The sequence below is a fragment of the Mchenga conophoros genome, linkage group LG13 (genome assembly GCF_057382185.1).
Source record: "Mchenga conophoros isolate Kocher_MC1m ecotype Shallow Benthic linkage group LG13, M_conophoros_male_GT1.1, whole genome shotgun sequence".
Classification (NCBI taxonomy): domain Eukaryota; kingdom Metazoa; phylum Chordata; class Actinopteri; order Cichliformes; family Cichlidae; genus Mchenga; species Mchenga conophoros.
In genome coordinates, this window is record NC_140538.1 from 18,614,249 (window position 1) to 18,641,043 (window position 26,795).

Sequence of the window (26,795 nt, forward strand, 5' to 3'; positions counted from 1 at the left end):
CAAGCTTCAGAATAGCTTTTAATTAAAGAGAGAGGTATTACATTGTTCTCAGTTATTGGTTACATAGTGGCTGGTACAGTGACAAGATATTAATTCAGCATAAATAAGCAGTTGTGCAATCAGAGGTTATTATATTTCACAATGCTACGCATAAGCACTTGCTTAACTGTACAAGATGCATTTTCACAGATGAATGCAAAATGTGCTTTTCTTTTGTTCTTTCAAGAATAACCATTTTCAAATATATCAACGAGTTTCAAATAGAACGCGAACTTGCACATAACAGAGGGTTAGCTATCGTTGGAAACCAACCAACCAGCGTGGAGTGAAAAGATGTTTCATACACAGTACAGAGGCTGATGGCTCTGCATGGCCATCCACATGGCAAAAGTACAGTACTGCATATGTCTAACCAACATGCTCCAAACAGTTTGGAAAACTGGGTAACCGATCCAGACATTCAGTTTCCCTCCTCCTCAGGAGTATTGCTTTGTTACATTCCACATTTTGATCATGTTCAAGTCATTTTGTCAAACTCCAGGCTGTACTGTAAGAGTCTGCATGCAATAAGAGAGCTGGTGTGTGTTTGTTAGCAGCTACAGGAACAAAGCTCACAAGCAGTGACATCCAAAGGTTGAGGTTCAAACCAGCAGCTAGAAATCATTTTAGATTTGACTTTGACCGTTGCTTTGTACAATATCTAAAGTGGCAAAATGGAAAGTTTGTAAACCTGGGAATATTTTTTGCATTTTTGGCTGAGTTTGTATTAAAATAGCCAAAGAATACAGAGAAACGATGCTATCACGTAACAACTTACATGTAATAGCCCAGCAACTAATAATTTAAATTACATCTAAATCATTTTTGTACATTTTACAAAAAAAAGGGAATATTTAGAGTTCAAATTTTAGCAAAATAGTGAATTGAAAATTTATGAATTTTCAAAAATTTGTTATGTGGGGTCATTCTTTATCTGTATTTGGGATGAGCAAGTTGTGATAATGTTTAATAAAATGTTCTTTGTGATAGATATTGTATAAAATGAGCACACAAATTAAAAAGAAAAAAAGACTGGAAGGCAGTGTGCGAACACCACACTGTTTCAGAGTTACAACTTAACGAAAAGGTGAGATGTAATGTTCCTCTGGTTTGAATTAACCAAAGTCCACCTTACAAACAGACCAAAAGCTGCTCGTTCACTCCAACCACTATCAGCTGCTCTCAAATCTGTTTCTTGTCCTCCGTCCCTGACCGCTTCAGACAAGTGGGCTGGGGTCAGTATGGAACAAGTGATGCGTATCTTTCCAAGGCACTTAATGCTTTTCATTCCCTTAGATGATTAATTAAAGACAATCAATAATGTTCTTTTGCTAATACCCTTTTCTGCAGGGTACAAATGCACTTAAATGAAATGATAACACAACCTTGAATCAAACGCTAGTCATCGAGGTTTGAAACAGACACTAACTTTGGTATGATGATCTTACACTTGTGCACTTTGATGACATTACTGCCAAGATGTAAATATTACCGGATTTAAAATAACATGCAACATAAAAATGTAAAGAACATGGAGAAAAAAGATTAGATTTAAAAAAACACAATGTTTGAGACAGAAGGCAAATCACTAAACCTGAAAAGGCAAAACAACCTCAGTGATCTAAAATAACGTGAGATAATCACAGCACCAAGAACACATACACAGACAAAGTCAGTTGAAATCATTGTAGCAAAGCTGAGAAGTACAGATTGCATATTATAGCCAGCTAAACTAAAGGAAGCCAAAGAAAACTGTATCATCAACGTATCGCTCTGCTGGGCGCGACTGCACGCGGTCGAACATTCACAGCTTGTTTCTTACAGGTATGGTGGAAACATTCTCAAACTACTTTGTGGTCTCTTGGGTCTTCTGGTTGCCACTGGCTGCCGTGAAGCTGTAAAATCCCCTGTAAAACCTCCAACCAGACTTTGTAGCAGAAAAGGTATTGCTCCTGAAATAAGGGGGACAAAGGACACGTCTAATTTTGCTCACCATCTATTCCAAAGCCTGAATTTTAACCCTTCTGCTGGCACTGACCTTGGTTTGAATCATCCCGTGCCGCTGAAGTCTCATCTCTTTCACAATGTTGCTTACGTTAATCTAAAGGTAAAAAAAGAAAACTGTTAAGTACAGATGAAAATGCATGCATGTTTTATTTCAAATAACAGTGATTAATGAAGTGGCTGCAACCATGTTAGTGCTGCTGGGTTGCACTTTGGCACAGCGGTGGTTTAAGAATAGCCAGTTATAGTAGGATCTGCCCCTGCTGACCTATGTGAAAAATTTCACAGCAGTCTATCCGATAATTGTTTTTTATTTTTCCGGAATGTGATAGAACTGTGCCAGTTGCATGACTAAAACCACTAAATGCCAATGAAAACCCATCAAAGTGGATTCCACTCACAGGCAAATCATTCTCGATGAGGCTAAGGATGATGTCAGTACAAATAAGAACTCCTGTACGTCCTATGCCAGCGCTGCAGTGCACAGTGACAGGCCCTTTATGGTGCACCGCCCTCAGGTAGCGGATGAAGCGAACCAGCTGCTCGGAGGAGTGCGGCACGCCGTGGTCAGGCCAGTGTGTGAACTTCAGGTGTCGAACAAAATGTGTTTCGGCAGTCTGGAATGGCAATTCATCAAAAATTTGCACAAAACTTGTATTTATTCATTTTTTACAGTAAGTCAGAAAAGAAAGTGCCCCTCTCTCACCTCACTCTCCACCATACGGATGATCTTGATGTGGAAGTATTCCAGGTACTGTTGGTTCTCGAGGTGAAGCTGGTACCTGCCTACATCCAAAGGCACACCCAGCTTCTCTGGCCAGTATTTGTGACATTTAATCCTTCCCCGCTCTACTTCCTGGGTCATCATGGAAACGACATCGGATTTATTTTCCCAGATCATCTGCCAGAAGGTTTGCACAGTAGAAGGTAAAGGGCCCTGACAGGAGATGTAGAAGAACTCTTCATCGCCAACTTGCATGCGGATGTAGCTGGCATTGATATAGTCCTGATTCTCTCCAACCACAACACGAGTTTTGTCGTCTAAAGGAAGAAAGAGCAAAAATAACACGCAAAAATAGTCTCGGTGTGTTTTTGAGTTTGAGCCACAGCCACTCAGTGGTTAATGAAGCCTTGACTTGAGCATTTTTATCACCAGCATCTCGATGTTTTGAAACCAGACGTGATGAGCGAGCGGTGCATCTGACTTAGAAGTCGAAGACACTGTGAGTTTATGAGGTAGTGATTAATTCTATCACAAATCAGACAGCAAACCTCTGGAATTCATGGTGATAACACAGCTTGTAATATTATTTGTTCCTGATGCTCCTTCATTTATTAAAAATATAAATCCTAGATAATTACAACATCACATACTTGGCAGACTCAGAGAAAATTATAAGTGTGGTACCAGTGAGTTATTGAGAAATAATTTGTTCTGTGTAAATTAAATTGCTTAACTGTTGTACACAAACATCTTCACTCCCTTCTTTTTTAGAGTCAGCTTAAAGTGAGACAATGAAACAATGGAATGCCAAGTCCCTGAGTATCCATTTTTACGAGCTTTAAACCATCAACGAGAAAGATGGAACCCCTAAAAAAGGGAACATAAAAAGTGCAAGGTTTGAATAAATAATAACATTAAATTTTTACACTCAACTTACAGGGTAGGATGTCTCTGTAGCGGTTCTTGTCTCTGTTCTCAGGAGCTTTTCCCACTAGGCAGTTGTCAGAAGGCTTCAGATGCTCCAGAGCCTTAAGTATAAACATGGACATAATAACCACAATAACTTAAGATAATGCATTTTATTTATTTTAATAAACGCTGATTTTCTACAGCATGGATGTTTGTCTGCCGCTTCACAGTGGAACCCATATTGTAGTAAGTTACATAATAACTTCCTTTTTATGAATCCAGTAGTTCACACAAACCATGAACTCTTTGACCAGTTCCTGCTGGTCCAGTTGATGCTGGAGAATCTGGATGAGAGCTTTGACTCTGGAGCCTGAGTACTGGCTGGTCTTTGCAGGGGTAATAAGAGCTAGACTGGCCAGTTCCTCCTCTGATACTATGGGAGGGCCTGAGAAAAATATAGATTAAAAGAAGTGGAGAAAAGGGTCACTTTAACCCTTTAATGCAAACATTTATCTATTTTAACTCAGACTTGTCATTACAGTACTACAGAAACAGGCACCTGTTTGGGATGAGGCCATTTCCTGACCTTTGGTGCTGAATACATCGTCGTCATCATCTTCACTGCTCCAGCCGTCTGACTGGGGTTTCCGGATGTCTTTGCAGGAGTGGTCCAAAAGTTTGCTCACAATTTGTTTCCTGGGGGAGTCAGGGGGCAGGGCAGGGGTGAGACCAGACCATTTTTAGTCTTCGGTAGGAGGGGATGAAATCATGCAAGGCTGAGCTTCCTTTCCCTGCGCCTTTTCCACCTAAAATACAGTATAAACAAAAGGCTAAAATATATTTTTACTACTGCTGTACCTTTCTTTTTTTAAGCCTGCATGGAATAGTACTATACACTTCCTAGCTGTTACACTAACTGACATTTTCTTCTAATGGGGATCACAGTTTACAAGCGTCAACGTTTATCCCACAGTCATCTTTTATTTATTGCTCTTTGCTGCCTCCTTATGGATAATGCTGGTACTCCAGCATACAAAGATGCAGGAGGAGGGGGGTTGAAGAAGAGGACACGAAATATGTAGACAATACAAGAGAGTAGTACTACCTTTCAGAAGCTCCATGCAACATGTCAGTGACATTGAGGGATGGGCAGCAAGCTTGATGAGAAGGGGTGCTGTTACAGCTCTCCTGTTCCACAGACAAAAAGCCAGAGGAGGCAACAGAGGGAAGGAGCAAGATGTTAGCAGCAGATGTTAGTAAAGATGTAAAGAAGGGTACGATTTAATTTTAATAGTTAATAATGTTGCAGTTAGTTTATATACAGTACTGTACAAAAGTCTTGGGCTGTCTTTTCTTTTTATTTTACTAGGAAAATGAGAAATAGGTGTAGTCGGGTATTGAAACATGAGCAACCACACATGGAAAATGCTGCATACAAGACAAAAACAGAGTTTGTACAACTGTAATGAGCTTGAAAGTCAATATTTGGTATCACCACTTTTATTCTTTAACACAGCCTGAACTCTCTCTGTTTTTGGGATAATGGTCATGCTGAAAAAGAAAGCCTTTCCCAATCAGACGCTTTCCAGGTAGTATTAAATGGTAATGCATTGTACGTCCCCCAACACCCCCAAAGCTGAAATGCAGCCACAATGACAGGACCTTTACCACGTTTTACAGTTGGCCGTAAACCTCTGCTGTGCTTCTTTCCTGACCTCCTTTGTACACACTGATAAAGTTTTGAATCAAAACGTTCAAATTTGCACTCATCATGTCATAAGACCTGTTGCCACAGATTTTCAGTCCACTTCTTGTGTAATTTTCCAAAGCTCTGACTCTTCTCCCTGTTCCCTTTCCTCAAGAATGGGTGAGTGACACTTATTCTTCCTTGAAGACGATTTCTAGGCAAGTTTCAGCAAACAGTAGACAGATCAACTGAGATGTATCTCTCATGTTAACCTTGATTAGGTACCTTTTTAAGGTTCACAGGTCAGGGTTAAATGACTTAACATGCAAAAAACATCCCGCTGAACATGATCAGGTACAGGGACTGGAGCGAAAATGAGTAAAAAAGCAGCCAATGTCCAAAGAAATCTCTGATAGGCCTTCAGAAAGCTGGAGAACGATTGCTCAAGACCACTTTAAGAATTACAAGAAAGTCTGGCTACTTTGAAGCAAAGTTTAAAGAAATGAGAAGTTGCTCAAGACTTTTGCACACTTCTGTATGCTTGTTAGTGTCCACATTACCTGTTTACCTGTAGTCTCATCGGTTACAACTGTCAGTAGGTGAGGTGAGGGAGGGGGCGATGTTAGAACAACATCTGCTTCATTAACCACAGGGTCTGACGTTGCCTCTAAAACAGCAAATGTAGACAAAATGTCAACAAATAACAAGATTAAAATAATCACGCTTTTTGTTAATGAAATATTACAAATCTCTCTGAGTCTACAGCTTGTTTTAAACATCTGCTTTCTACAAATCCTAATAATAAGAAGGGGCCACACTTTATTTTAGAGTAAACTAATAAGACATAAGAGGCTGTATTTGTATCAAATTACACAGAGCTAGAAATAATGTTTTTATTAGGCAAATTTTACAAGCCATACCTTCATTAGGCATTATTCAAGACTTTGCATGAGCTTATTTGACACTACAGTTGTGCTGTAATGTGTTGCCAATAACCCTCTAAGAAAGTGTGAGCCTCTAATAATAGGAGTTAACGAGGGATTTGACTTTATGTCTCAATATAGAGTTGTAATGACAACATAGTAGCTATCATAGCCTGGTATTAGGGGATTGGAAAGTGGCATGATATTTTTAAAAACGTGTGAGAGTAGACTGTCAACAAAGTACCACCTACACGTTGTAAAAGTCTGGACACCATCAAGATTTTAAGGGATGACTGAACATGTGATCCACTATGCTTTAGATTTCTTCTAATGACCAACGAATGATCCAGTAGTAAGGTGAAAGTCAGAGACAATTTGTAAGTATATCTTACGGCACTAAATCTGGTTTTCAAAGCGATCTTAATGTATATGTAAGGCACTATAAACATACTATTTCTAATTCTAGTTATGCCTAATTAGACACAAAATATGGATTTTTACATCTTTTACCATAAAATTTAGCGCAGCTTAGGAAATGTATTTGTCAGAGAGCATACCAGGGGGACGGTCCACTGGCCTGTTCAGCATGAGGTCAGGTGAAGAGCAATTATCAGGGTTGGACACAAGAGCAGGCTGCTCAGCTAAAATAGCTTCAGTTTGAGCTGACATGTTGGGCGGTGTAGGTGACTCGGAGTAGGTCAGGGGCCGGACGTCTCTGCAGATGGTGAGCTGCACAGTCCCTTCAGCTTTGCGCAGGATTTCCACCACCTTACTGTGGCTCAGTCCAGACACAATCACACCATTCACCTAGCATGGGCACAAAGAAAATCAAAGCCTCCCCCTGACTATGGAGGTAAAAAAAAATTATTTGCATTACATACGTTGTTTTGTTACCTCTAACAGAATATCTCCCACTCTCAGGCGACCGTCCTGCTCAGCTACTCCACCTGAGCAAATTTCTCTCACCCTGAGCATGCTGCCATTTGTTCCCCCGACCAATGCAAAACCGAGACCTCCTCCTTCTGGTTTAGTGAACTCCACTTGCATGATGCAATTCTAAGAAGACAAGAATTGAGAAATAAGGAAACAGATTCTCTTATCAGTTTTATAGCTGTGTATTTACAAGGCCAGATTGTATTCTACATTAATAAATTGCCACTGTGTCGTGTACATAAATGAAGAGTAAAGAATGCTTGTCAAACACACAGATAGAGAATACATTAACAGATTGACACTCAGCAGACTCATGTTACAGTGTCCCCTTAGACGGACAATTGTTTAAGCAAAGCAGAAGGTGTACAGGAGAAAAGACCAGGCTAGTGGACAGAAAATACATTTGCTAGTAAACTTACATCCTGTTCTTGGCCGAGAGAGAGACATCTGAATTGTCCAGCAGTCTGATACACAGCTTCAGCTGAAAAAAAAGCCCATTCAGACAAAAAAAAGAGTTAACATGTATATTATTATGCTTTTAGAAAACATCAAGCAAGTTTAACAAAGGGAACTCCTGGAGTTTGGCTCTAAACCAGCAGTGGAACTTTCCTTCTCTACCGATTTGCATCCATGCCACCTTCTGCATCAAAATAAATTTCAAAACAAGACACTTGGAGAAAAAACAGCAACACACACCAACCTCCCACCTCTTCGGACATTTTGAAAGAGAAGTGTTGAGCGGTGTATTTCTTCTATGACAGCAAAACAAAGCTGATCTTTTCAGACTGACCCTCTCCACTTTATACACCGTCACCAGGCAACTGAGATACCTGCCCTATAGACCACTGGCTGTATGATTCTGACTCTGTGTGCATGTGTGTGCGACGCCTTTGGCCTTGCAGTCCAATACGCCAGTGGAGGGCCAGAGGCTCGCTAATTATTAATCCTGCTGTGAGAGCCCAGGATCTGTCTGTCAGCATTCAGATCACACACATGTAAACGCACACACAGCTGCAAAGAGAGCTATCTGTCAGCACCAAGCTCATGCTTCACCCTGACAATGGGACAGCCGTCAAAGGGATGAATGGTAACTAGTTACTGTGCTGATGATGAAAAGAGTTTGGAAGAAGCAAAAAGAGAAATAAATGAATGCGAGAAAGAAAAAAACTCACCATCTTCAGTAGGAGAGTCTTTCTCTGGGGATACTGGCTCTTCAAAACGAGCAAAGGACTTCCTGTCCTTTTTCCAGTCAAACAGACCTGTCAAAGAAAACAAAGAGATCAAACACTAAAAAATACCTTTGCATTACACACAAGTAATTGTTTTGCTTCCCAGAATTTTAAGGTTTTCTGGTAATGATTGAACCTAAATTATCATTGTTGAGCGCAAACATATTTGGTTTCTAAGCAATGCATCATTGCATATACTGCATAGAAACCAAACTATCCTGTTTAGCTGTCCTTGGAGTCCCGATCAAGTGAAGTCATGCCATAAATTCTTTGGAAGCACTTACCGTTCCACTTACCCCTGGGGGTCACTGGCTGCTCTTCTCTGTAACAGACACAAGAACAGACTCATTCAAAGAAAGAGAGGCAAACACTAAAAACATTATCTCTCGAACCATTAATACCTGATGACTTTTAGTTTCACTTTACGTGGAGCGATCTCACAAGCTTTGACTGCATCCTCTAGTGTCATTCCCAGCGTGCACCTTCCACAGATGTACAGGATCTTGTCATTGGGTTGGACACTACCCTCCTCGCTGGCAGGGGAACCTGGCACCACCTCCAGACAGTAGATGCCCTGCCATTTACTACCAATGCCACCTGTCAGCTTTATTCCTGGAAAGGGCACGCACAGAGATTAATTCAAATAATATATGACTGATGTGCTTCTATGCCGTAAGTCGAAGTTTATATAAAGTCCCACCCAGCTGTCCTGAAGGTGTCTTGTGTAGGACAATATCAGGCAGGCTGTCACAAGAGGGTGGAGCCACCAGGTTGCTCACTGCTCTACCTATTGTCATACTCAGTCTCCTTGGAGATGACCTGAGAATAGTCATGGCAACGTCATCTGCCACACTGGTAACATCGTGGCCATTTACCTGGTAAAAGATGACAGACAAAGAACAGTTGTCATATCAACAGGACACGCTTAATGATTACTTTAAATGTGCAGGCGCAAGTTTTGGTGCATACTGTGACGAGCCTGTCTCCTGCCCTGAGTCGTCCATCTGCCTTGGCTGGATTGTCCAATATTTCCTGTATGTAGTAGCAGTTGTCTAGTTTGCTTCGAGTGATGGTGAACCCAAAGCTTCCACTTCTGGACTTAGTCAGAACCACTGACAGCTCAAATTCTTTAACCAATCCCTGTGAGAATAGAAATTAGAAGGTCATGATTTTAAGAAGAAAACAAGAAATTTTTTAATTTGATGGCAGTGGCAAAAGTTTGTGTGGGGGATATAAAAAGCTTCAAAAGTCAGTGGTCCTAAAAAGAAACACCTGGAGGAACATTTGACACTAATAAGGTTCATTAGCACCAGGTCAGTAACATGTATATAAAGAGTATATAAAGATAATCTTAGAGATGCAGAGGTTCAGAGAATCTGTGGCGACGCTTTTTATATTTTAATGTTTTTTGGAGATTTTTATCACAATTTCTTCTGATAATGAGTAGGTGGCACTCACAGGGATCTTTTTCTTTGGAAGAAGAATCATATGATCCATGCCTTTTAGGTTGGTCAGATGCTGCCAACACCAGCCCTTTGATTTTAACATAGAGGGGAGACCCTGGGTTAACTTAGCCAGTCGATAAACAGCGTGATGTAACTGCTTATCCTGATTGCCAATGTTAGTGAATCCAGAATGGAAAGATACCCGGGGTATGTCAAACTGTCTTCATAGTATAGGGCAGAGTAGCACTGCATTAAAAACAGAGCTGACTGTCGTTCCTGTTTTTAATGCAGCCTGCTCCATAGGCTCAGGAACGCTTCCAGAATCATCCTCTGTGAATCCAGAATGTAAATTCAAGCTTACATATATGAACATGATACAGAAACACCACCATCTCCTCTAGATGTCTTATGAGGGACCATACAGCTTGTTATTGGCACTGAGTTCAAAAGCCTGCATCTCCGTTGGTTTAGGGTTACATTAGTGCCTATGGAACTGGCACCTTGCATATTTGGAAAGGCACCATCAATGCTGAAAGGTATATACAGATTTTAGAGCAACATACGATCCCATCCAGAACACCTCTTTATTAGGGAAGACCCTGCATATTTCAGCAAGACGATGCTAAACACCATACTGCAGCTATTATAACAGTAGAAGAACCGAGGCGCTGAACCGGCCTGACCTTTCACCAGTTGAAAAAATGAACAACATAAGACATAAAAATACAAAATAAGACTCTGGACTGTTGAGCAGCTAGCTATTAGACAAGAATGGGAAAACATTAATCTCTCAAAAGTCCAGTGATGGTTCTCTTCAAAAAACTTAATGGAAAACTAGCAGGCAAACTAATATTGATGAAAACACAGCTAAATTTAAGCAGTGGCATAAAAATAGAACATCATCGACTTGCCTTTCTTCGACTCTCTTCCTCTTCCTCATCATATTCGTCATCATCATAATCTTTGTATTCCTTTTCTTTCTTTTCTGGTTCTTCTCTAAATTGGATCGGAGCAGCCGGGGGCAGCAGTGTGGGGGGCAGCACTGGGGGAGGTGGACTAGGACAGGGAGCCACAGAGATAATCTGAGCTGTGATAGGGGTCAGTGGTGGAGGTTGAGGTGGGGGCACCATGGGGCGGCTGATCTTGGACATGGCTTTGTAGTGACTTGGAAGAAGCCCCTGCTGGATTGGGTGGTGCTTGGTTTTAGGGGGCTGTGTTGTGAGTGGCTGGGAGGGATGTGCCAGGGAACAAGTGGTGGGGGTGTCAGATAAGAGGTTGAGGGCAAAGGTGGTGGGGTTGGGGTGTGGATACTGCAAGCTACTTGATGTTTGAGAGCTAAAGTTGGCTGTTTGAGTGCTAGCGGTGGGAAGCATGTGAGGAGGCTCCAGTGTGGAGCTGATGGTCAGGTACTCTTCATCTGCCATGATAGTGAGTCCATTTCCCATGAGGCAATAGGTGACACTTCCATCTGCCTCCTCTCTGACTCCACTGCCGATTAAAAAAAACATTTATTTTGTAGTCTACTTAAAATTAAGCCAAATGTTCATGTTCATCCTAACAATAAAACTCTGTCCTGATAAAAGACATCTGCACGAGTTTTGAAAATAACCACACAACATGCACATCAACACATGACAGCTGGCATCTGAAACATTACCTGGTATACACAGAGTTGGAGCCAGTCTTAGGACAGACATCAATAAGCATCACAGTAGAGCTTGAGGTTGTTGCATCCTCCTCCTCCACATCTTTGCTCTTCTTTTCTGCTTCTGCTTCCTTTTGTTGCTCGAGCTTCCCAGCAGCTAGTTGGGCCTCTGTTGGAGCAGGTGGAGACCCAGAGCCAGGCGAGGTAGGTGAGGCAGGTGATGCTGGCGAGACTGGTGAAGGAGGAGATGTAGGTGATGTTGGTGAAGGAGGTGAGCGAGGGGAAGATGGTGGAGTCTGTTGTGTCTGCACTTCTGCCTTGAGATCCTCCTGGCTCTCTGGGAGTTGTGAAGCTGCAGGAAGTTCTGAGTTTTTCTCTGTTTTGCTGGTCGGCTCCTCCTCCTGGTTGGAGGGCTTTTTGAGGAGCTCGCTGTAGTCCTCCCCCAACCTGATGTCCAGAGACCGCGATCGAGCATCACGGAGGGATGTAAGAGTCTGTAGAGTCAGACAGAAAGTACAATGGTTTGTCTAAAAATGTCTGCCTTGGGACTGGATTTACAGTGATTCATGAGTATATTAGCTCACCAGTGAGTTATTATCTCCATCATTCAGTGCTCCTGGTCCAGGTCGGCAGATCAGCAGATGAACCTCAGAAGGAGCACCACGTAGCAAAAGCAAAACCCTCTGAGACAAACAGAAAAGAAACTTTGAATTGGTTAAAAATGAGTGTTAAGAGAATTTTTATTTTAGTTAAATCATTAAAGTATAATCAAGTAGAAACAAGTATGCCTTATAATCAAGTGTTTATATATTTTCACACGGTAAAGCTTACTGTTGAAAAGAACACAATGTATTCCTTGCTTAAGTGTGTGAGATGTTTGACAAAGACAGGATATATACATGCATTCTTTACTTCAGTGTCTGCGATGTCAGATAAGCATGAATACTGCTGTGTCGTTGTTTTTCAGTTTGTGTGCAGAAGTTAGATAGCTAAGACAATGCCTGAGCTCTCCCCTCTTCAGTTGAAAGAGGAAGTATTATGTAACCCATTTTGCCTTATAAATAAAGCGAGTAAACGGTGCTCGGTGTGTTAGTCTACTCAGAGACTCTCACCCGTGCGCACGTCTTTGAAACTCTGAGTCGGTCTGCCAGTGTCTCATTTCTCTCTTACTGTGTTTGAACAAATTGTCAACCCTTGACAATGAGACAGACTTACACTCAACAAAAATATAAACACAACACCTTTGTTACTGCTCCCATTCCCCATGGGATGGACGTAGAGACCTAAAATTCATTCCAGATACACAATATAACCATCCCTCCCAAACAGTGGTCACAAATCAGTCCAAATGTGTGGTAGTGGGCACATCTGCTATATTGAGATAATCCATCCCACCTCACAGGTGTGCCACATCAGGATGCTGATCTGACATCATGAGTAGTGCACAGGTGTACCTCAGACTGCCCACAACAAAAGGCCACCCTGGAATGTGCAGTTTTGTCTCACAGCAAAATGCCACAGATGCCACAAGCAATGAGGGAGCGTGCAATTGGCATGCTGACAGCAGGAATGTCAACCAGATCTGTCGCCCGTGCATTGAATGTTCATTTCTCAACCATAAGCCGTCTCCACAGGCGTTTCAGAGAATATGGCAGCACATCCAACTGGCCTCACAACCGCAGACCTCGTGTAACCACACCAGCCCAGGACCTCCACATCCAGCAGGTTCACCTCCAAGATCGTCTGAGACCAGCCACCCAGACAGCTGCTGGAACAATTGGTTTGCACAACCAAACAATTTCTGCACAAACTGTCAGAAACCGTCTCAGGGACGCTCAACTGCATGCCCGTCGTCCTCATCGGGGTCTTGACCTGACTCCAGCTCGTCGCCGTAACAGACTTGTGTGGGCAAATGCTCACATTCGATGGCGTCTGGCACGTTGGAGAGGTGTGCGCTTCACGGATGAATCATGGTTCACATTGTTCAGGGCAGATGGCAGCTGAGAATGTCCCAGTTCTTGGACTGATTTGTGACCACTGTTTGGGAGGGATGGTTATATTGTGTATCTGGAATGAATTTTAGGTCTCTACGTCCATCCCGTGGGGAATGGGAGCAGTAACAAAGGTGTTGCGTTTATATTTTTGTTGAGTGTAAAATGTGCACAGATATCTGACCAACATATGTGTAAAAGCAACGCTGCTAATACCATTGTAACTTCTTGGCAGTACAGAGAAGATTAAATGACACAAGCACAATGACACAAACTGCTTTCTATTTCAAGTGGTACAAGATTAAAGGATTAGTGAAACAATGAAGTGAATGAGACTTGAGAGAGAACAAGGTCACTTGTGTTACTTATACACTCGGCAGTCCATTCATGATTATCCATTGTTCTTCCACAGGTTTACACAGTTTTAAGGCTACATTGGCTATTTTGCAAACAGGTTTATTTTGCTTTTTAGCTTCTTATGGTCCAATTGTCCACACACATTCTTGTCCTCTTATAAATATAAGAAATAAAAAACAAACTAAACAAAAAATACACTATCTGATATAAACATATAAATTCTACCTGATAGGGAAGATTCTTGAGAGGCTCTTTGTTGACAGTCAGGATGATGTCTCCTTCCCGCAGCAGGCCACTTTCCTGCGCTGGCTGACCTGGGAACAGACGTTTGATGCGGACCACGCTGCTGCGGTCTGGTCCTGAGTGCAGCTGGGAGATATAAAAGCTGAAGCCGAGGCCAGACAAGCTCTTCCTCAGCACCACCTCACGTGTGTTTTCTACGAACGAGATGAAAGGAAACACTTGAGCATTAACATGTGAATTATGATCTTTAGCAACGTGCTAAGAACATTTTTCAATTCAGTGTCACAAATGCATGTATATTTCTTTTCTGTAATTATTATTTGGTAATACATTTTTCCCAATTTATTTGACTTTTTTTCCTACTATTACCAGTAAAGAAGGGAAGGCTACGTGCCAGCGAACAGGAAGCTTTAAGGTTTCAGTGGATGCAATCCCAAGGGACTGAGGCGGCATCAGCCCTAGATGACTCTGACAGCAACCACAATGTAGCTGTCAGATGACTCACAGTCACCTCTGGGCCATGTGTGCATGAGTGTGTGTCCCTGACACTGTCTATCTTTTCTTTTTTATTACGAGGGTAAATGCCCCTTCGTCTCCCCTCTCACCATCCGTTACAAAGCTGTAGTCCTTGGCTCGACCACTCAAGGTCGTTTCCATGGAGACTTCAGTCCTGAGGGGCTGTGTGTGTGATGCACTGTGGACCAAGGTAGGGCAGGGCGAGTCAGGTCTAGGCTCCAGAATTACTGTGGGCTCCCTCTCGAGCAGCAGGCTCACCACCTATAGGGAGCAGATGACGCACATACTTCCCCTTAATATGCTTGATAAATTTAATTGAACAAATAGCGTCACAGCGGGAACAGAGAATAATGTGTAGCAGCACTGGTTCCTGCCATTTTTTCACTGTGAATAACGCTTCCTTAAAAAAGGTTATGGTGGAAAGGTCTAAAGAGTCAGGTCAAGTCCTTGTAATAGTGAATTCAATAGTTTGGACTTTAGTGCTTTTGTCATTATGTTAACTTTTATGGTTTTATATTTAAGTTAATTTAACTAAAACAGACTCATTAGGGAAGGATTATCATCATGGATCACAAAAACATGGATTTAAAGAGATGAAGAAATATGTAACCTCTGTGAAGGACAGTCACTTAGCACTGATATTAATGTAATCATATCAGCAAACGAGAACATTTGTGTGTGTGATTGTGTTTCATTGCATGAGCAAGTGTTCATGCCCGTGTATGTATACCTCCCCAGTCCTCTTCAGGAACTCGACAGCTTGATGGTGAGTCACGCCCCTCAGGTTGGACCTGTCAACCTCCAGCAGTCTGTCACCTGTCATACGCACAAACACAAACCTCATCATCATTAGCAGCATCCGAACCGAAACGGTTTGCGATGTGTGTGCGTGTGTGTGTATATGTGTGATGACATATCACCAAACTTTAAAGTCTCTCCTGCTCACTGAGGCACGAAACAAGTCACAGCACAGAGGTTTACAAAATGTAAATAACAGCAACAGCAAATGTTTTATAATATAATTTCTCAAATACATTTTTATGATCTTTGGGGTTTAGACTTTTATTATCTTACTGTTCAATACACAGTCACTTATGTAATATGCTGCATATGGAAGCTTAAGAACTTTTGTGTCAGATTCATACTTTATAATGCTGCGATGATGATGATGATGTTAGGGGGACTGTTATTAAGGATATAATTACAATGTAACAACTGATAAACTTAGAATTTATCCAGAATTTAGAAGTTTGATATGGATCCTGCACATTTTAATCATTTATTTTTTTATAACCCTTTACCTTTTTCAACACCTGATCATATCTTCTACTTCCAAATTAAAAGATTACCAATTTGAATGCGACCATCCTGCTCAGCAGCACCTCCAGGCACCAGACTCTTGATGTAAATGCCTCCATCATGCACATTAGTGTTAATTCCTCCCTTTGGCAAGACAGAAAAAAAGAGGAAATTCATTTGGCTGACAGTAAAGCAGTGATCTTACAAAGTTTATATGATTCATATCAATTCAAATTCAGTAAGTCAAGATAAAGTATTTGACATCATATCAAGAACATATTGTATTTTTACAGCTTCCTTATCCAAAATGATTTTTCTTCAAAAATGATTCCGTAAAGAAACCAAACTCTACTTTCTTTTACAACTAGAGAAAATGAGGAAAGCACTCTTCATTAAAACATTTCACTCACAGCAACACTGATGCCAAGGCTTCCACTGCTTTTCTTCAGCTCCACTACAAACCGCTCGCCTGTTTTAAGGCTCAAGATAGAGGGCGACCGAGAGTAAATGTCCTGAAAAAGACGCAGAACAGAGGATTAATGTTAGATTACAAGAAATGATTTCATGAAAAATTACATACAGTAACATGAAAATGTATTGTAATGTTTAGAGGTTATTTCTGCAAGTAAAATGTGAAATTAAAAAACATTTTGATTTAGAGTGTTCGTACTTGTTACTTGAGACTTTTGCAAAATGTGGCAGTTATTCAAAACAATTCTGTAAATGTATGCAAGTTTAAATTAAGTGTCTGCAGCCTATAATATTATAGGTAACAGTGTAAATGTTGCAGTTATAATGACTTTGAAATAATTTAACATCTGTACTGAACTGAAAATAAATAGATCGTTAAAGTGTTCCTAAAAAAGAAAGGAATGAATGAGGGCATATCTTTGGGACACTTCTGAATCCTGTGAATGATGACATCTCTTAGTTTTATCCAATTAATGTGAGCACTTAATCTGTTTATCAGTTGGCATTGGACTCTAATATCAGCTTTGACAGCATTGCTTCTTTTAAAAACAGTAAAGTCAATCGTCTCTAACCGCTGTCTTCTGAGCACTGGTTCTAACCTGGGCATCGTGTATTCGCACCACAGGAATGTGAAGCTTCCTGTTGTGTTTTGGAGTTGCCATGCTGGACAATGTGATGACATCCTCGAGTTCCTCCACTCCGGGACGGTACTCTGTGCTACTCAGGGTAGTCTGTGACCCAAAGTTCCTCTCCAACGCTAATCCAAGAGTACTCTGACTCAAAGAACTTTGTCTGTCCTTCAGTGACTCTGAGAGGAAAACAACCAGGTGGCATTAAAACCATGAAATAACTACTACTCTGCACAGTATGATCTGATAATAATTTATAAATATTTGAAGGATGGACGGAGAAAGCAGTGGGCCGATCTTACGCTTAGGCTGGGACACAATGAGCTCCACCTCATCGGGGCTGCTCTGTAAGATGGCAGCAGCATCACTGAATGTCACTCCTTCCAAACTAGTCTTATTTAGTGAGATGAGACGTCCACCTGGAAAAATCAGCAAATCACCTTCAAGTCCTTATGACAGATCACGTCCAATCTAATTGTGTATCTTGCTCTAGATATTTTATTATACATTTTCATCCCGTATCTATATTTTTAATCTGCATCGTTTGAACTTTGCACCTGGTTTAATTCGTCCATCTTTCTCTGCAGGGCCATCAGGCACAATGGAAGCAATGAAGATCCCAAGGTCAAGTTTGCCTGTATTGTCCTCTCCCACTATCACAAAGCCTGAAACAGGAGCAGAGAATATGAAGACTTTTACTAAAGAATCACTTGTTGTTGCTGTTGTTGTTATACCAGGAATTTTATCTCTCTCAGCTAAATCTGAGCTAATAAACTCACCAAAGCCCAGTTTGGGATCTTTCTTCAGGGTCACGCAGACTATCTCTCTCTCTGGTGGGGTCCGGGTTGGTGTATCAACTGCAAAACGTATGTTTTTAATATGATAAACAGGCAGCAGTAAACTATTTATATACTTTGTTTGCCTCGTTATTGTGCACTGGGTCACAGGGGCAGGTCAAATGTATGGTGTGGGTTTAGGTCATAAACAGACCAAAACATTAAGACTTGTACGCACTTTAGAAATGTTCAAATCAACATATCTGGAATTAGATCTAAACACATGAAGAAAACATGTGGACTCCACATAGGAGAGCCCCTACTGAAAAGAAGAAGAACTATTGTTGTGAGGGGACAATGTCAGCCAGACAACCAGACTGTCACTCTACTTTAACTCTGTGACCATCAAATTTCAAAAACCTAATATGACTTAGAGGCTACCAAACAGATGTCAGGTGCTCCATGCTGATTTAGTGTGTTACTCAAAGACTTGTTGTATTTATATTTTATTTGTCAGCTCACCTCGAATGGAGGATGAGGCATCAGAGTCCTGCTTCTGTAGTGACATACTGGACATCATCCTGGGAAGAAGCTCTGGCGTACTACAACATATGTTCACGGTAACATTTAGCTAAATCCACCTATATTTTTGTGATAATAACATGAAACTCATTATTAAGGGCTACCTCCAACACTGTCGCTCTTTTACATCCCTGAGGTCTCCCGTTTCGGGCAGATCCTTGTTCAGCTCTCTACTCATCTCTCTCCTCATCTCTCTCTGTTGGCGGAGCCGAGCCTCCAATTTGGCAGTCAGGTCGTCACAGGACTTGGACAGGGAGTCTGGTTGACCGGGCGCCAATCCTACATGGTTCAACATGCCCTCTGAGCAGGATATCCGCCTTAAGTTCAGGTTACGACCCCTGTAGGCGGATATGTACTTTTCCATGTTTTCATCTGGAGAAACAAAGTAGAATCAGGTGCTGCTTGCTCTTTGTTATACTTGGTTAAAACCTTTTTTTTAATATTAGCACTGCTAAACCCTGAAACAATATTTTTTGCTCACAGTACTCATTTCTTTCTCCATTTAGGAATAAATATGATCAGTTTTTCCTACCAATCCCATCTCCAGAAGAAATGAGAAAACAATCAATCAATCTAAGACAAGTTATCCTATCCAGTGAGAGAAGAAAAAACAAACACATTTTAAAGTCTTAATTGGGATCAGGCTGGACAGAGAAGAGCTCTTAGTCTGATTTCTCTTTTTTTTTTGTGCAGTTTAAATTTTAAACAATCAAAATATTCCCACCTGGGATTAAGGTGTGGTTTAGCTGTCGTGACGTCATCTCGCTGTGAAACTTGTGCTGTGCTGAGCAAAGGTTCAGGAGGTATTGTGCTATTTTTGAGCTTTCCGTTACAAAACCATGCTTTTTCCCACTGGGGCCACCACACTCTATAATCAGTTTACGCCGCTGAAAGACATAAATCATTATTTAGTTCCTCTGAGCTTCATAGCAATACTACCTCTGCAAAGTAATGTCTTACACAGCTTAGCAAAGTCTGACTGAAAGGCCATATTTTTTTACCCCAGTGGATATGGAGTCAGTTTCCCTCCAGAGGAAGCGTCTGGTAACAGTCCGGACGTGGTTCTTCATCTCGTACACGATGATTCCTTTGGCACAGACTCCCAAGACCAACTCTCCAACCACCGACCTTTTCTCTCGCCCCACACGGTGGAACATAACTCCATACTCTGGTAGCTGCTGTGCAATCTGATGTGCACATGGTTTTCAGATTTTGTGGGACTCAAAATCTGGGAGTTTAGCTCTTGATCCTAACTCTCATATATACATGTATTTATAAACTAAGCAGGACAGTAAAACTGTCAAATTAAAAAAAAAAATAGTAGTAGTAATAAAAAAGTTCACCGAGACTTATGACTATAGCATACATACAGTAACTAAAGGACAATATAAGCTACTTTTTAAACGAGTCTGTGTACATGTGTGGGAATAAATGCATTATTAGTGTGGTTACCTTTAGGTACTCCATTTCTGCCTCTTCTGGCAGCATCTGTGCATGACTTGCATGTAGTCTTGGCAACTCTTCCTTGACGCTGGGCAGGGCAAGCTTCTCAAGCATCCTCTTGGACACATAGTGCTCTGGTTGGTAATAGTTCTTGCCATATAACTAAAAAAGAGACACAAAAAGGATGAGGATACACACTGACAGATAATGCTGCTCCTTAAAGACATGCTGCAAACATGATTGTTATGTCCTCTGTACCTCTGACATGTAATCACCAAACTCAGCCTGCAGCGCAAGAGCAGCCAGGAATAAGCCTGTCTCCTCATTACAGTAAAGCCTGTCCTCCAAGATATCCTTACGCAGCTGTAAGTAGTACTGGTGACGAGTCAGTTTGTGCCTAGGAAGGAGGAACAAAAAAAGAAGAAAAAAGGCAACAGTGGGTTTAACTAAATACATTTCTGAAAATGAGCTTCCCGCATATGAGTTAATCGTGAAACCACTGCAGCACTTACAGAATGAAGGAGATATCATCAACAAAAAATTTGACTCGAAGAAACACCAAAAAGGATGATATCTGCCCTTTTTTCCAACTGTCAGGGGCAACTTTGGAGATTTTTGTTTCATGTTCCAAAAAGAAATATTCATCATCTGCAGAATGCCAAAGAAAAGCTTCTTTAGCCACATTTGTCTGAAGTGACTAAAACATCCAGTTGCGGAAAGACAGATTCAAAGTCATTTCAGTTTTTTCTGGAAAGGTATTCAGATAAATTACATATTCAAATATTTTTTTTACTGTCAATCCTTTCTCACAACCAGTGCACTCAAGATAGATCAGGTCCTATTTATTATGGGCTCTTACCATCTAGGAAGGCAAGACCAAAGTAAAAGTGTTCCACCAAGTTTGCGTGCGCGACCACCATGTCAAACACATCTCTTGCTCTGGACTTAATATCACAGCGAACCACCACGTACTGTCCATTAGGCATCACAACAGTCACTTCTCTCTGAGACGAACATGAACGGCCCTTTCTGGACTGTGGCGTGTACACACAAAACACACAGACACACACGTACATGTACATACATATACAAATACTATACATGCAATTATGCAAATAGACACAGTTCAGCATGCGAGAAAGGAAAAGCTAAAAGAATAGGAGCAAACAGAAGTGTAAACCGAAATTGCTTATGGGCAAGGCAAGTGAGCCGAGATTATTCATTTACCACAATAGATCCTGGAAGCTCAAGAACAATTTGTTGCTCATCTGGCATTCTGACGAACTCGGGACCCAATGCCTGGAAAATAAAATTAATTAAACAAAAAAAAATAATATGTATATATTATTAGCTGGAATACATCTGACAGGTTGTCATTCCTCACTAAATGATCAACTGTATACAGAGATTTTAGTTCACCTGCACTGACTACTCTACAGTTCACTGTCATTCTAATACAGCTACATGCACACAGATCCACAGCATGCCCGTTTACTCCGTGCCCTGCAAAAACATTTCACTTGACTTATGTCACTGATACATTCAAGTTCGTTTCTGAGCTTACCTTAGATTTTCTCTGGCTCAGACTAAGCGAGGAGTCGCTGAATGTGATGGAAGGACTGTGAGATCTGCCTGATGTCTTCGGAGAGATGTCGTGATGGGGACTCCTACCGAGCCAACTGCAATTGCTGTCCCTGTGACGAACCCCACGAGGGATTCTGAAGGGAGAGAGGTGGGTGGGGAAGGACAGATTGTGTAATGGTTGTGCAGGCGAGTTGGAAAAGTCAAACAACGAGAAAATGTCAGATCCCCTCAAAGTCAGTACAGACAATAAGGACGGGGGAAATGAGGAGCGGAAAGATTTATCTGTGCTGACATGAATGCACAGATAGCATCCTTCTACACTCTTGGTAGAAGGTCCAGTGATGGTGTGTATATATGCATGCATATATACATGCCTTTCTAAAGAAGATTGGTACAACGATGTGGGAGAGCTTCTCGGTCTTTGTCTCCATGGTCTTTGAGGTAAACTCCCTATAAAACATATTAAAAATGTTGTTGTTTTTTAAATAGTACACATATATATGTTCTGACTGTAAAATGCATTAAACAAAAATAGATACAAAACATAAAAGCATGCATAATTCAAGGATTACATCCAGACACTAAAGTGATGCATTTTGACATGAAACAAACTTCTTTGAAAGACATCCTGTGACTTCTGTTCAGGATTTGGTTTCAGCCAAACGAAACGCATACCTGACTTTGAGTCAGAGTCCGTTGAATATCTTCTACCTTCAGCACTTCCTTCGCTGAAGTCTGAAAATGGCCCTCTCTTTCCTGTCATCCAGGTAAGAAATAAAAGATGACAGCAATGTTTAATCTGGTTCTTTGTCTCTGCTGCCCTGAGACACTAAGATGTTTGGACAGACCTGCAGGAGGTTTTAGCTTGGAGCATCTCGCTCAGTATCTGATTACTGGCTCTCGCAGGATCCTAATCCTGGGCTTGCTTTAGGTTAAGATTTTAATCCTGTTGTCCGGTGTTCAGTCTTGAGTCAAACCAACAGTGACTGCAGCTACGTCCAGGAAATATGTAGATGACACCTCTTAAAGGTCAAATTTATTTAGGACGCATTAGGATTATTTAGAAATTAAATGAAATGACTCAGCTTTTTATGTGTGTGTTGTATGGACCTAGTTTAAATCAAACATTTATCTCAACTGTATCACGCTCACCATGAAGTCTTTCTCTGATCATCAGACTTCTGCCGCTCAGAGGGACATTGCTGTCTGGCAGAGATGTCTGGTCCATCTGGAGGAAAAAGAACCCCTGCTATTCACAGACACTTTCTTTTTTTTTTCATTAGTGCACAGTATGGCATTAATTTCACACACAGAATAGGCTGATGAGAACATAAAATATCATCAGACATGACCTTAGTGTAGAAAGTCTTTTTTTTCCGACTCACTGATTCATGAAAAACCTCCTCCACCAGCTGCCTGATGACTTTGGCGGGGGGCAGCAGGATGGAGGCTTTGAGCTGGGATTCGCAGGCTTCCAGGATGGAGTTGAGGTTTACCCGGCGGTGAGACAGGTCCTCACACATGCTGAGGAGGAGGCTGTTTAGATGGTCACTCAACTGAACCGGCTGAAAGTGAGAATTTAAATAATAATTACAACAGCTGAGTTGTGATGGTTAATGAGAAAATAACTGATGATTTTATATAAGGGGCTACTACCTGATTTTGAGGTAGGTGAAAATCAACTGACCAGTAGAGAGTCATACCCAGTGAATACACCAGCATCTATGCAACAGATAAAACCAGGTTTACTTTTGCATTCCTTCATAATGTGTTATAATAGTGACGATACTTATATATGAATGAGAGTGAAGTTTTTCCAGTAAGAAGCAAGTAAGAGTAAGAACAAGATAGATACAGTAGATCAACGTGAGCTGGTTTGCACAGAGAATCTTTAAAACAATAAAAATAAATCTATTTCAAGCATGATTGATTAAATCGGGGGTATGCCATATACTGGATGTATAAAATAGAAATGCAGATTACTGAAGCAAAAGGGAGCAGGCAACAACACATTGTGCTTTCTTTTTTGGAGTTTTAAGGCATATTTCTTGAACATGAATTCTATATAGTGGTTTTTCAAATACGAAATATTGTTATATATATAAATGTATGATCATTTTCACATTATAATTTGTTTTTAATAGTTACTTTTTTGGACAATGTACACACGTAAGGCTCACAAGTGCAGATTTCAGGTCGTGATTCTCTTTCTTCAGCCACTAGATGGCGCACTTACACCTTATTCGACCTTCAGCTCCAGACATCCTAAGATTTTCCACTCAATGAAAGAGACACATCAGTTTATGTCTGGATTGATTCTTAACGTCGCGAAGTCACTGCAGAGTTTAAAGTTGCTAATAAGCTGTAAAGCTACAGGCTCTAGTACTCTGCACTATTTGAGAAATCTGCCTTCCACTTTCACGTGAGATACGGGTACGAAAACACGCGCACTGACCCTCTCTGTGGCAGGTTTGGTTGAGCTGGCACGGCCCTGCAGCATCTCCGGAGCGGCGAATGTGGAAACCTCATCTGATAGGCCACAGTTCTTAAATGCTAAGGTACCAGTGGCTGACAGCAGCAAGGAGGTGGGGCTTATGATACTGCACATATTGTTTTGACCTGAAAAAAAGGAAACATTTATGTACTATCGGCTTTACTGTAGTTTTACACTAAAGTCCCACTGAGGGAAGCAAGAATGCACGATATGTTTAAATGGTTTCATAGATTTTCCACTGGCGCAACATGATAGTATGGTCGTGGCGTTATAAGGCATGATGTATGTGAGGCTAAAATAACAGGGAGTGAGGTGGGGAGGGTCCTAAATGCTTTACCCTTATAAGAGACATCCACTAAAGACTCTGCAGTGCCCAGCAGCAAGGACCAGACCTCCTCCTCCAGCAGAGGTCCCCCTCGTGCCTCCAGTACTTCAGCTAATGTAACAAACGTGCTGCTCATTCTGCACACACTCCACGTATGCACCTGAGGGGGAATGCACACGGAGAACATATGCATAATACACACCGTTACATATGCAAATTGCGACTCATTATAGGCATTTTTGATAGTAATATTCTAAAGAGAGGGTTAATTTTCCTCGCTTTACATGCAAATCAGGTATGTACAAGAGGCTGTATGTGAAAGTAAGACATGCACACATGACACTTAGTTGTTATTCTTTATGCCAGACTTATTATATATTTCCCTCAATATTTTTGACTTTAGAGGGAGAGCTGTAAGAGATTCTGGGACATTTCATAAACACAAAAATCCTTTTCACTGATTCAGACTACTTTAGTGCTTTGATCTTACTGCCTGTCACTTTCTCTGCCACTCCCATCTACTAATTGGCTTTTCTCTGACCTGGGGGCAGTCCTGAGGAAGCTTTCATTCTTGCACCAAAGCAAGTGTGTCATTATCCCAAGTTAGTTTGTTACATACTATGCAGTTACCACATCTATATACAGCACTTTGAGTGCTGCATATAGATGTATTTTTCTTACTTTGAGCATTATGGTGGTTGCTGAGCAGTTTACTATTTTATATAGATGAACATCCAGTTGGACTGGACCTAAACTTGCCATTGTTTGGGACGACTGTGATAAAAACAAGTAATGACGCTTATGGGTGGTCTCAAATGGATAAACAGTCTTACTTGCTTTCTATGAAAACATGAGGAATAACACTGTGAGTAAAACAGACATGTTGATTTTCCCAAAGCTAAAGGTTAAACTGAGTTTTCTCAGTGGCCAATGGCAGAATCTGGTTGTTATTGGTGAATGATTAAGTCCAGTATAACCTGATCACCCGGCCTCTTATTCTACCAGATCGATTGGTTTTAGTGTGACTCTAAGTTAGTCTAAATCTTTCAAAGCAGTAATATAATAGGCTTGTTTCTACAGATACAAACCAACCTAATTACTTTAGACCTGATTAAATCTCCCTCTTAAACTGAACTTATCCTTGGCTTACAAGATTAAATTCGGTAGCAAAAAACAAATACTCTAATCAAATTGTAAGGCTATGAGGTTTAAAATCTAAAATGATACAACTGTAAAATTACATCGATGAGATCATAGAATCATCCTGCTGCAGATTACAGAAGGGTGCTTTGAATGAACCTTAAAAGTATGAAATTTGTCTGTACCCCCACCGATCTAGTCTTCAGTAAAAGTTCAGCAACTGTGCTTCTGTAGAGCTATTAGAGTAACTTTTGTAAAGAGGCACACTGCTACTGGAGCCTGAAGAAAAACCTGGTTATTGGATGGTAGTTATAGCAACAATAGTTTTATGTGTTACTAAATTTGTGAGGAAACTGTAAGGGAATCATGCTGTACATACAACAACATGGATCTGCTGATGGTCTAGGTCAAGTATGTGAACTCACCATCAACATCAAACTTTCAGTTTCTATTAGAACATCTATATTCCCGTGCAGACAATGATAATTACATTATAATTGTAGAACATATAGACATTCATTTAAACTCATTATAATTGGAGCGTGCAAACACAGTGTTTTGTCCTTCATACATTATGTTTGGACTAAGATACAGAACATACTATGATTTAATGAACCACTAGATGACTAGCCTTCCTACACTGTTAGTAAAACATTCTTACTTAATCATGAAGCAGACAGACACTTGATGTAGATTCACATCCAAATGCTGCGATATATTCTGGGGAATTTAGGACATCACGCTTCTTCAAGGATCTAGGTCTCATGCAACCTTCTTTCTGGCTACAAGGTGAGAATAAACCCTACCTTCCAGTAATGTGAATCGAAAGTATGATACAGTGGGCGTAAAGCTATCATGGTGAGTGATTGTTTGTTGTGATTACAGCATAAGCAGTCTATAACATACAACCATTTTCACCCAGACCATTTTTGTCCTTACAGGCCTCAACATCACAGCTACACATTTTATAGTTCGTTCTCTTTACAGTCTTGTGGCTGTATCTCTGGGGTTTGTGCCTAAAGCAGATTAGATATCTTCTCAAATCTGCAATCAATAAAATGTAATTAAAATATGAAGACACCAGTATCACACATGTGGCAAACAGCAGTGTAAAATGAATTGATAAAGAGCGTTACCTGGTACCATATGTAACCTGTGTCAGCGGTCTGATCCTTAGTATTATCTTCAATACTCCCAGGGATTCAAAGTAATCCTCGTGATCATCGCATTGTTGTTTTGATGTCCTCGCTGTGAAGGCTGCTCGGTTCTGGCAGGCAATTCATCAATGACATTAACTATACATGGTGCCCCATTCATTTGCACTATTACCACACTCACCACGCTGAAGATCTGAAACTTTTTACTGTAATTGGCGCTATTCTTGGCGTCTCGTCTTTAAACACTTGA

At 40.9% G+C, this 26,795-nt stretch overlaps 1 protein-coding gene across 6 annotated transcripts; it reads right to left on the reverse strand.

The window, feature by feature from the left end:
• Positions 1-26,795, reverse strand: ptpn20 (protein tyrosine phosphatase non-receptor type 20). 6 transcript variants are annotated; one of them, XM_085296955.1, is made up of 47 exons: positions 26,525-26,795; positions 24,261-24,408; positions 23,885-24,048; positions 23,086-23,151; positions 22,815-22,994; positions 22,582-22,657; positions 22,105-22,185; positions 21,804-21,879; positions 21,410-21,563; positions 21,073-21,144; positions 20,705-20,879; positions 20,358-20,493; positions 20,104-20,242; positions 19,855-20,007; positions 19,404-19,589; positions 19,127-19,289; positions 18,507-18,774; positions 18,343-18,422; positions 17,824-17,901; positions 17,602-17,709; positions 17,347-17,463; positions 17,015-17,223; positions 16,355-16,456; positions 15,995-16,088; positions 15,376-15,461; positions 14,735-14,906; positions 14,112-14,323; positions 12,123-12,221; positions 11,551-12,032; positions 10,805-11,381; positions 9,418-9,588; positions 9,149-9,323; positions 8,850-9,060; positions 8,733-8,770; positions 8,392-8,478; positions 7,639-7,700; positions 7,181-7,342; positions 6,844-7,093; positions 5,924-6,030; positions 4,782-4,864; positions 4,263-4,372; positions 3,973-4,121; positions 3,705-3,795; positions 2,750-3,084; positions 2,445-2,660; positions 2,078-2,140; positions 1-1,991 (listed from the first exon to the last, which is right to left on the reverse strand). In XM_085296955.1, exons 2-47 carry the CDS (start codon positions 24,382-24,384, stop codon positions 1,881-1,883), a joined length of 7,050 nt encoding a protein of 2,349 aa, XP_085153081.1. In that variant the 5' UTR covers positions 24,385-24,408; positions 26,525-26,795; the 3' UTR covers positions 1-1,880. The 6 variants fall into 6 exon arrangements, 4 of the variants coding, with proteins under 4 accessions (XP_085153081.1, XP_085153080.1, XP_085153083.1 ...); XM_085296954.1 differs by having other exon boundaries at positions 4,236-4,372; XM_085296956.1 differs by lacking the exons at positions 1-1,991; positions 2,078-2,140; positions 2,445-2,660; ... (1 more) ...; positions 3,705-3,795; positions 3,973-4,121 and having other exon boundaries at positions 4,274-4,482.